The sequence below is a fragment of the Acanthisitta chloris genome, unplaced genomic scaffold (genome assembly GCF_000695815.1).
Source record: "Acanthisitta chloris isolate BGI_N310 unplaced genomic scaffold, ASM69581v1 scaffold18880, whole genome shotgun sequence".
Taxonomy (NCBI): domain Eukaryota; kingdom Metazoa; phylum Chordata; class Aves; order Passeriformes; family Acanthisittidae; genus Acanthisitta; species Acanthisitta chloris.
Genome location: NW_008650126.1, coordinates 1 through 11,725, shown reverse-complemented (window position 1 = coordinate 11,725; position 11,725 = coordinate 1). Strand labels below are relative to the sequence as shown.

Here is an 11,725-nt window from a genome sequence, read left to right as displayed (position 1 = left end):
AGATTTGTCACAATGGGAGAAAGCCCTGAGGTTTAATTTCCTTGTGCCCAATTTATGTGTGCAAGTGAGGTATCCCTGTATAGTCAACGTGAACTTGAGCTAAATTTATGAGCACATAATGAGGTTGTTTTTCCAGTTACCTTTGTGAAACTGTCAGAAATGGTTCACAGACCTCTTGCCCTGTTTGCCTCCCCAGAGTCTGCAGACTCAACCTTGAATATGGAGTATATCTACTTCAGATTTGTAATCCAGGAGGCAGAGTTAAGGAAAAAATACTAAGTATGTGCTAGCAAAAGTGTAACCATAATGTTCAATTTATTTCCTCCAAAATGGCAGATTCTGAAATCTAATTGCTGACACTTTAAAGCTCTGACTTAAAAAAAACCAGAGTGAAAAACATACTTGGGCACCAGAAGTGATGTTTAGGAAAACATGCTCTGAATAGTTTCTTGCAACTATCCTTGTGTATTAAAAAGTGTTGATACTCTGGTACTCAAAATTCAGAGATTTTTGTTCTCCTTTTTTTCACTTTTAGTTGTGAGTTTCTTTCTTTGGGTGTTTGAGAAAATCACCCTTTGGAGAAGTAAATGCTGACAATGAAAAAAATGCGTTAAAAACAATAGTTCAAGATAGAGTTCTCTTCGGTTTCCTCTAGATACGGCAGTGCTGGGCTTGTCTTTGGTTCTGTCTGAATCTGTCATGTTAAATGTGCTCTTGTTAGTTGAAAAATGCCTTCAATGTAAACTGCACATTGCATCTGAAAGATGAAATAGTTGTGTCTTGTGACTCGTCTATAGCAGCTGTTCCTCAGTTTCACTTAACACACAAAGTGGAACCAGGTCCAGCACAGTAACTCTTACCACTGTTGCTTTTGCCAAAGTTAAAAATGCAGTAAATTATTGCCACTGAAGTCAGGAGAGGTCTTTGAATTCAGAAAACATCTATTGAGTGTGTGATGTCATTTTTATGAAGTCATTCTTTGATTAGAATTGCAGTTTGGAAAAAAAGTGACTTCTGCTGTAAGTATAGTAAAATTGTTGTTAAATCCTAGTCTTGCAGAGTGATTGGGATTAATTTCCTGTTCTATGATACTGCAGTGAATAGCCTCTTTATCCCCAAACTGCAGGAAACTGCTTAGTGTTTTGTATGAGATTCTGCAGTGTGTGTGTTCCAGGGAGCTTGACTTTTAAGGACATGGGCACATCTCCCCTCTGCCCCAGCAGCAGATGTACAATGCAAACATTGCAGGCTGAACAAAAGCAACTGAGAAGCAGTTCATGTAAAACTGTCCTGTAGAGGTGTGTTAGCCTGGGTAATCCTGGTGCACAACAATGCTGTGGGAGCTGTATATCTGGAGTAGAAAATGCCAGTTTCATTGATTTTGTAACTGTTCAACTTCTAGCTGAAAATTCATCTCTGAATCTTTCAGTTGATGAGTGTATAATTAACAGGATGTGTTTGAGTAGGACTGATATGCTGTAGTCTAAGGAAAGGTTACGGGAATGCTTCGACAGAACTGATTCAGTAATGGTTTTGCTTTTGGTTCTTCTCATCTTCTGGGAGTTTATGTCAAGCAGTACCTGATCTTCTGCCTCCTAACCCAAGAATTCTAGGTTGAGAAGCTGGTTCTGGTGGTGCTCATTGCTGAGGTGTGAGCAGATAACTTTGTTATTAAAGCTTACTAAAAGCATCTTTATGAGTCTCAAAAGCACAGAATTGGATTTTAAAGCAGACTTCTGAATTGTTTAACAGAAAATACATCATTTTGTATGCAACTTCATGGTTCCTGTACCAGTCTTAACCTTTATCTAGGATCTTTTTGATAGATCTTTGGTGTAGATATCCTAGTTTGTGTGTGTAGTAACTCTTGTTAACTGTCAAAAGGATTGACCAGTCTTGCATGGAGGGACTCTGAGAGTTACTGTCAAGAAGTGGGGATTTGTTGATGTTTTTTAAATCATGTATTAATCAAATGCAGTTTCTGCTGCAAGACTTGGAGTATTCAAGCTGTATTTACAGATCAGGAGAAAAGGTATTAGGCAATTAAAGGCATTTTAGGGGGGCTGCAGCTCATTGTGTTAGATTATAAAAGTACTTCATCTTGCACAGATGAGGGAGTGATCCTCTATACAACTCAGCTACCACGTTAGCTGATACTGGCAGGCTTTTTTATGAGTGCTTTATCCCTTTGATTAGACCTTGATTGCCACTCAGGAACCAGATACAGCTTGCAGCCATCTCACTTCAACTTGTGCCAGCGTATGATGAAAGGACATGAAGATAGATGTTTAAAGCATGCCCCCCCATCCTCTGTGTTTGAAAGGCTTATTAAGGTTCATCAAAGAAAGAATCCCTTAGTTTGGGGCAATTCTGAGCTTTGGTTTGCAATTGAGCACTCCTCAGAGAGGATTTTGAAAGTTTACTTGCCTCTCTGCTGTGTGTTTTCAGGTGCTCTCACAGTTGGCCTTGTGCGACAGTGTCAAACCATCCATGGACGTGACAGGACCTGTATTCCTCCACGGCTGCCTCCCGAGTGGGTCACTACGTTATTTTTCATCATTATGGGAATCATTTCACTAACTGTCACATGTGGTTTGCTGGTGGCTTCCCACTGGCGAAGAGAAGCTACTAAATATGCTCGCTGGATAGCTTTCACTGGAAGTAAGTGACCTCAACTACACAGTTGGCCTGTATGCAGGATAAACTGGTGGAGTCTGAAATAACACCGTGGTGTTGTTAAGGAGCAGTGCTTAGGGCTCCTATATACCAAACATTCCTTCTCTTTAAATACCACATCTGAGGGAAAAATAAGCCATCAAAAATAAAGGGGTTGGTGTCTTAAATGGCTATAATTGAGAGGGAATAATAGTCTGAGTGCCCAAGGTGAGAGAAATGAAGGCCTGACCCCTTTTACCTGCCTTGGGCAGTGCTGTTAATTGACCTATGAAAATGAGCAGGGATAGAAGAGGTCAGCCCTGATTCGAGTGTCTGATAGTACTTCATACTTCCCCACTCCCATATATCCAGGACTTATTCCTAGCTGCATGGAATGACTGGAAATTCACTCCCTGTGGCAGAGGAGGCAGTTGGTACATCTGAGACTTACTCTAGTCTGAAATCTGTCCCTACTTCAGGTATCTCATGAATACCTTGTTCAGGGCTGGTGCTGCTTCAGTCCTGCTTTATGCTCATGGCAGCTGCTTTATTCAGAGTATCTGCATCCTAATTGGCTATGCAGGAGGATTGCCCACTGCAGAGCATCTGCTGTGCTTCTCAGCACTGAGACTTCTGCTTCCATAAGTGACCTACAGCCATGCTAGAGCCAGAGGGAGGAGTACCAGTGTTTTTCTGCCTCCCTTGATTCTGCTCTGTATGAGCACCAGCATAGCTCCTCACAGCTGAGCCTTCTCTAGCAGCCCTTTGTTTCCACACAGGGAAACATATCCTGTGGCTACTTCAGTGCAAAAGAAAAAGAGTTATAACGAGCAAGGGGAATAACTTTCAAACTTTCTTTCCTTGGTGTGTGTTACAGGCTTAGCCCAACTGTGAAATGGTGCCTTAATGACAGCATGAAAAAACTCAGAACCTGAGGGCTTTTAAATTGACTTGAATTATGACATACCACTAAAGGTAGTGTGAAAACTAACTAGAAAATGCAAGTTTGTGCTTTACACGGGCATCAGTAAGGTTTAGTGGAACTCCGTGACATCTAATGATATCTAATATGAGTAAGATTTAACCTTGTTTTGGGGAAGGGAATAATATTAAAAAGTGCTCAGCTTCAACAAAGGTACTTCACTGAGGCACTTGTACAATCAAAGCCATCCTTCTGACAACTTTGCTACACAGCATATTAAATTAACAGTGCAGCTCCTGCAGACAATGGAGTTATTGAAATGCTGCATCCGTTGTGATTGACTTTTATTTATTTTCCAGTGAATGATTGAAATAGCAAACATGAGCATTACTGAATATTCCATCCCAGCTTTTCCAGTGCACTTGTTTATCTGTACATATTTCATGTGTATGTAAGATATGCAGGGGGGGTTAAACTCAAAGTGCCATATAAAATTAATATGCTTTCAGTAAGCTGAAGTAAAGCTCTAGGGTGAAAAGGGGTTTAGAGTAGTATATATTAATGTTTTTCTGAAGTATCTCAAATTGTCACATCCCTCCAGCTTTAGTTTTTGGCTGAACTTATCTTCACAGGAAAGGTCTGGTACCCTAAAGCTGTTTGTTTTTTTCTGTAGATTTCATTAGGCTTGCAACAGGGTCCATTGTTAGATGTCTGGACATAGAAGGACATTGTTTTATTTCAGCAGTTGTCTATTTGTTATGAGATGGTTAATAATGAAACATACTAATTTGTTCTTTTGCAAGTCAGAATTATTCATAATTCTATGATCACTGCATTGATGAAATTCTAAAATTCAATGTCTTTGGTGTTAATCTCCAACACATACAGCTCTGTGACCCTTGCGTGCCACTTAACAGTGATCTTATCACTTGACTCACTTTTAAGAAAAATCAATTTGGAAGAAAAGAAGTGAATGGAAGGAAGAATTCTATATTTTTCAAAAAGTTGATGAGAGTGACTTCTGTGGCTCATTGGATGCAGCACAAATTAGGAACCTGTTTGTGGATTAGTATTAGGAAGCCTGTAGGCATGTGGAATCAACTTGGAATACCATGAGCAGGTCCTTCCTGGAGAAGAAGAGACTAGGAGAGACCTCATCACTGTATACAACTCCTTCACAGGGGAGATGGAGGGGCAGGCACTGATCTCTTCTCCCTGACAGCCAGTGGCAGGATGAGAGGGAATGGCCTGAAGCTGTGTCAGCGGAGGTTTAGGTTAGATTTTAGGAAAAGTTTCTTCCCCCAGAGGGTGTTTGGGCTCTGGAACAGCTCCCTGGGGCAGTGATCACAGCATCAAAGCTGCCAGAGTTCAAGGAGCATTTGGGCAATGCTCTCAGGCACATGGTGTGATTCTCAGGGCTGTCCTGTGCAGGGCTGAGAGTTGGTCTCAGTAATCCTTGTGGGTCCCTTCCAACTTCGACTGTTCTGTGATTCTCTGAAGTGCCAGTGCTGTTTAGATGAAAACATATGTAACTCATTAGAAGTGGGTAGGGAAAACTTCATATTTGTATTTCATCTCATCTGCAAGCAATTTCAAGACTCAACGGCCTCTTGCAGGCTGCTAGCAGATATTCTTCTCACAGAACTTTCTGAACACAACACAGGACAGCTATCCTAGGCAGGCAGGAACGTCTGCTGGGGCTGCCAAGGGAAGCTCTGGGACTGGCAGTTCTGTTCCTTCAAATGCAAGGGGGTCTGGAGTAAATCATCTGAGAGCAAAGGAATGCTCTTGCTCAGCCCTTCCCTTGCAGCTCTGACAGCAGCAAGGAAAGCCTGGTGAGAGGTCACTCTTGCCCAGTTCATGCTGGAATTTATATATAAATGTATAACTTATATTTTTCATGGATTTATTTTTTTGCTTGTAATCTTGTCACCTTGGATGACTTCAGATTTTTTCAGCTGTGTACCTGTAAATATGAATTATGGCTGAGAGTGGCCTTGTCTATCTTGTTAAGGTAGGAGACATGAGAAAGACAAAAGTTTGCTCTGTCAGTTCTCTTTCCTTGTATACTTTTGTAAAGGGATACACCCAAGAATGTATTTACAAGCACAGTATTTGCCTAGTTCCCTAGTTGGTGGGTTTACTACACAGAAACTTGTCTTTGTCTGTGAAACAGCTTTGTGAAGAGGAAGGATATTGCTGAGATCACATTGCATGTGTGACAAAAGTCTTCCAAAGGCAAACGCAAAGGTTTTCCTTCACATGATGTAGAGAAGAGTCCTTCAAGAATCACATTATTTCTACTGACATGATAGTTCTTGTCACTTGGGGCATAGATACTATCAAAACTGTCGCTGGTGTTTCAGTCTGTTAACAGCAGCACCAGAGTCACACAGGGTAATAGAGAGTGGATGCCTTCTCAGTGTTGGTTTGTGCACTGCCCAGGATTTTGTGTGCTCCTTCAGTGAAGTATTGGAGACTCCTAGCTGTGCCTTGTGTGTTGATAGCAGCCACAGAGCTGATCAGCTGTTCCTTTGCACAGTGCTATTGACTGGTGGCTCACGAGTGAGCCAAGAGCCTATTGCCGTCCCACCTTCTATACCACTTCACCACTATTTGTGCCCTGGGACACTGTGGCACATGTTGGTAGCTAAAAGTAACCTGACTGTGGTATTGTTCTGTGTATCTCTGAAACTTCTCCTTTTTTGCTACTCCTACTTCAAATGTATATAAACTCTTGCCTTTTCCGGGTGCTTGTTATTCCATCTTCAGGTTTAAAAGAAAGGAAGCTATGGTAGATCTCAAGTCTTGTAATTTCTGTGGTGCTTGGGACAGATACTGTTAAATTCCATAATTAGAAACAGTGTCCAGAGCTGGGGAGGCCACTGAGGTGGTCTTATGTATATTATAACAGTCTTGGCTATTGCAGGAGTTCACAGAGCTCCCTCAAGGTCTGTTTACATCTTACAGATTCAGGTCTCTTACCATCTGCTACAACTGGAATGGGAATTAATTCTGTGTCTGCTACCACTGAATGAGATGCTTCTCTGAGATGTATCAAGGGAGGAGATGCTAGGCAGAAAGAAATTATACTTCTACCTTTTCTCCAGCAGTTACCAGAGAGTCTGTTACTCTTTTTTACCTGAGGATTTAAATATTCATGAGTGTAATGGATTTGCTTTTTGGAGTGCAAGTAAAAATGGGGCAGGATAATCACATCCTTAACTAACAGTAGCTATCCTGTGAGCATCTGTGCCTGGTGTTCCCCAGTGAATAAAGTGCTTCTTGAGTTGTTAAGGATTTGTGCCAGGTGCTGCTTTCTGTGTTATGTGTCTCTAAAGAGGTGGCCAGGTGTTAGTTACAGTGAGCCCTCTAAAGACTAGACCATTTTTTAAGACTGGATTTTCAGAAGTTGTCATTAGATGCTCAAAACAATTCCAGGCTAAAGAATTACAGGAACCTAGTTGGTTTTTTGACAGCCACTGTTGAGATGCAGACTAGAAATTACTGTGTTTGTTACTAGAAATTGTAGTTAGTAAGTATCTTTTCTACAGATTTTTCTATCCAAGGAAGAACTTGTAATCAAAAATTAAGGCATTGTAATAGGTTGTCCAGGGAGGTGGTGGAGTCACCATCCCTGGAGGTATTTAAGAGGTGTCTGGACCTGGTGCTTCAGTGGTTATGGGGTTGCAGTGGTAGTGGTAAGTAGATGGTTGGACTTGATCTTTAAGGTCACTTCCAACCTTGATGATTCTTTGAAAAGCAAGTGCTCTTGAAAGAGAAGTTCTTTATGGGCTGCTGGAAGTTCACTGTGTTGATACTACCAGATATGGAGAGCTAAATTTTTGACTACAGCTTATATAAGAAATTCCTATCCTCTGCCTTACAAATTTCCTTCTAAAACAATATACACCGAGTTAAATGAGCACTTCATATACTGGATTTTCCTCTTAGTTTCTTTTTTTTTTTTTTTTGAAATAAATTTATCATGCAGTCTGCTCTTAATGACTTCTCAAAACTTTGCTGTAATTCTTCGCCAGGCTTCCTAATCTTCCAGAGACTTTGATGAATCCATTTTTTATTTGCTATTTCAGTAGACTGAAAATTCAGTCCACGTTACAGAAATGGCTTGGACACTCTCACAGCAGAACATGTGCACGGTGTGTCTGCACAGTGGAAGAGAAAAGATGACAGGTTCCTTCTGTAGTAAATGTTTGAGACGCATACGCACATGAGCATTCTGCACACTGCCTGCACATGCAGAGTTTGTTCTTTCTCCTGCTGTGAACTGAGGGAGAGTTGAGGTACCTGCACCCTTCTGTCCTTGGGCAGGAACACGAGGGGAACCTGGGCATATGCTCCACTTGGCACACAGTGCCGTGGGCAGCTCCCAGATCCAGGAGCACTGGTGTGTGAAGATACAACACACTTCAAGAGCAGTGATTTAGTAGAGGGGGATAAACATCTGTTCTTCAACCATATCCATGAGGCCATCAGAACTTTTCCAGCTGTGTGGTTCTTGGATATAAAAAATGGAGATTTAATCTTGAAAGTGCAGCTTGTTTTCACAATCCAAAAGCTATTTCATGTGAGTATGTTATTGGTAAGATACTACAGAGGTTTTGTAAATAATGGGAATGCTTGTCATGGGCAAACTGGATGCAGTAGGAAGCATGCTGAGTTATGACAATGTGACTCATCCTCAGAGTATCGTTCAAACTGTTACTAATTGTATTTGTATTACTAATCACACATCAACCACTGTTTTCTGGACCACTCAAGTGCAGAGCTCGTCTGCGCTTACACAAACCTGCTCAAGAGACACATCCCCATGCTTTCTCTCCTCAGATGGGCCAGCTGTTGGTTAAAATGCAGTTAAAAAAAGGGAAACATTCTTTAAGGATTAGATTATGTAGTGTGGAATGACATAGAGCAATAATCATGTAGATTAAAACCTTCTAGATTATTTAATGTTTAACGTCTGGTTGCTGGGTCTTTGTTTTAATAGATGGCCTAACGAGGTGGCACTGAGCAAGAACGTGGTGACTGTGCAGTTGCCAGATGTTTTCTGTTTGTGCTCTTTCTGTTCCCCTTTAAAGCATAACCCTGTGGTGTGAGGACGTTGGGAGCGAGGCGTGAGCCCCCTCCAGTGGAACATCTGGTTCTGTCAGCTGAAGGAAAGCCTGAGCCTGGTGGTGGCTCCTCTCGACTCAAGGTGTTGTGAAAGCTGCTTTGTGTGTTTTGGAAAGCAAGGAGCAGCGAGTGTTCTGGTGTGGATCATTCCTTATGCCCAGTTCCTACATAGACACTCTTTGAATTCAGATGCATCGTGCCCACAACTAGTGTCTTCTAGAATACAAGTGGGTTTTTGTCAAAGCTGAGACTTGTGCTATGGAAACCATAAGCACTAAGATATAAAATAAGTGGTAAGCTGTTCATATTGAATAAACACAGTCCATTAAAAATGTTCTTAGTGTGGGCACGTAACACCATAGCTGGATAATAGAGCATATAGATTTAGTCATAAGAGCAGTAGTGAAGTTACGTTAAGAAATATTGTGGCTGCTCCAGCCCATTGTTTCCTCATTTGAGAAGGCTAGAAACGTTGTTCTGGTGAGGCCAAAGGGGACAGGCAAGTTCCTGAATTTATTTTACATACCTTTGGAAACAAAAGCAGCTGCAGCACTGCTGACTTGCACGGGAACCAGTGATAAAGGTGATGGCTATGACTGTTGTTTGCATTACTTGTGAGGAAGCTCAAGTGGGGAACAGCGTCTCCAGTATTTTCTCTGTCCTGTAAAGGTGGAGAAGAGAAAGGGGAGAAAAGGACAGCACCTGTGTCCCTTACTAACAAACTAAAAGCAGCAGCTTGTGTTAACGGAGAGAAAGCTGAAAAAATCAGCATGTACTGCGCTTTGTTCAGGCAGGAGCATTGTGACTTGGCATGAATTTTCTTTTCTGTGTGGCTAGGCTATAGGCAGAGTTTGAGGCCTAGGAGAGGCTTCAGTGTGAGCTGTCTATCATGTTAGGAGATGTTGGGCTGTGGATTTGTTGGGTTGTGGGAGAACAGAGCAGGTTCACCCCTTTTCCCGCCCCCCAGATCTAATTACATTTGGTTGAGTTATAGTATTGGGGTGCCATGTTCCACTCACAATAAATCATGTTTGAAACAAAGTTGAAACAGAAGTGAAATTAGAGTAAAGCACTAATACCTGACTGAACTGGTAGAATCAGCTAAAATTTTGTTATTCTAACACTGATAAAAAACCCAATTGTATATCCTTGCATATGCAATTGAACCAATTCAAAACCTAATCCTTTTTATGGTGAAGAATGCCTTACCTCTGAGGAGCCATATTTGGAGGTCATTCCCTTGGCTGAAACAGTAGAGCCCTGCATATTGCTGTGTTCAAACTAAACAGGGTTACTTATCCAAAGGTATGTTACAGGAACACTGAAGTTGTCATCTGGGTAAGATTACAACACTGGATGTTCTCTCCTGGGTTTGATTGGAGTACTGAAATGTGCTGTGAGGAATGTTGGCCACTACTGATACTTGAAGGCCTGTGAAATGTGTAATGCAATTCTTTAACAGGAGTTCTGGGGTTTTGTATTTCCACACAGTCTGTTGTAAGCAGGAGCTGTGTACACAAGTCGTTCTTTGAGGTAAAGTACAAAGCCTCATTGCATGTTCTCTTTGCTCATGGAGTCTGAATTTGAAGTTTTTCACCAAGAAGCTTAGATTAAACTGAATCAGAAAACTTCCTTGGTATTCCAGTGGGAAATTCTAAGATATTTCATTACCTAAGGCAGCGTTCATACAACTTTAGGAAACTGATATCTTCTAATCTGTAATCTAAACTGTAATGACAATCTGACTGTGTTCTATTTTTAGCAAAGTTTTGCGGAAAAGGTATTTGTGTGGAAGAATGGGAGAGGGCAACTACAGTTGAAGAAAAGACAACTGATAATAGAAAAAGAGTTTCTTCAATGTTGAATGTTACTTTAACTTGACTGGGCAAAAATGACTAAAATAACTGGAGAAGGAATGGACTCTGACTAAACTTGGAGATGGTGGTAGAGGTACATCTACCAGTTTCTGATTCTGTAGAGACAGTTCATGATCTAGTGAGCAGGACTAAAATTGCAGTCAAAATTTGAGTGTTTTAGTCCTTGGGAATAGATGAGGGGTATTCTATCAGCGATATAAAGCCTACTGAGTCATTTCAAGCAGGTCTCGGCTCTTCAGAGGGGTCAGAATGGTTTGCTTGCTTTTCTGGAGTGCTCTATGAACGGGGAAATGTTTTCATTTTAACACAGCAATGACTGGTTTTTTTTTCTTTTCTCTTTGCAGTGATTCTATTCTGTATGGCAGCCCTAATATTTCCAATAGGATTTTACATCAATGAAGTTGGAGGTCAACCATATAAATTACCCAATAACACAGTGGTTGGGTCTTCGTACGTACTGTTTGTCTTATCCATTTTCTTTACGATAGTGGGACTTCTATTTGCTGGCAAAGTTTGTTTACCTGGCTGATGAATGTCTGAACTGCAGGACTTTGTTTTGGAATAGAGCAAGACATCAGAATTGCATTCTCAGGAGGATGCCTAAATCAGACTATCAAACACTGACTGAAAAGAGGAATGCTTTGACTTGTTCTCACTATGCACTTTGGATGAAAAAAAGGAGAGCCTTTCCCATAACCAAATACAGACAACGTTGACTCATCTCCTGAGCATACTTAATGCAGTCAGGGCTGCACTGTGATAGGAACTAGTGAAGAATGCTTTACACTGCGAAGCATAATGCCCCATGTTACTGGACTGTTCCTGTTTTTAACGTCTAACGATTTGGAAGTCAAAGTATTTATGAACTCTGTGGTAGAGCAGAGGGTTGTGGAGGAATTCAAGTGAGGCTGGCCTCGCTGCTTAGGAGATTAGTGTTTTACAGCTTCCTTCTGATGAGCAAAGCCTTTGGCACCAATGTGGATCAATCTTGCATTACTGCACCAAGAAGCCAATAGATCAAAACATGTTCTCTAAATGTATGTAACAGCAAGAAGACATACATCCCCTCCTCCCCCACAAGCTCTAGGAAACACTAAGGAACGTTTTAGAGGGGGATTTCTTCCTTATATTTATATAA

General features: G+C 41.2%; 1 protein-coding gene across 1 annotated transcript in view; it reads left to right on the top strand.

Moving 5' to 3' along the window:
* Positions 1-11,116, top strand: part of LOC103810901 (chromosome unknown open reading frame, human C16orf52) — a 23,558-nt gene extending 12,442 nt beyond the window's left edge. The window contains exons 3-4 of the mRNA XM_009083833.1: positions 2,449-2,661; positions 10,932-11,116. Of these exons, the coding sequence (XP_009082081.1) occupies positions 2,449-2,661; positions 10,932-11,116 (398 nt within the window). The remainder of the gene's footprint in view (positions 1-2,448; positions 2,662-10,931) is intronic.
* The last annotated feature ends 609 nt before the right edge of the window (positions 11,117-11,725 follow it).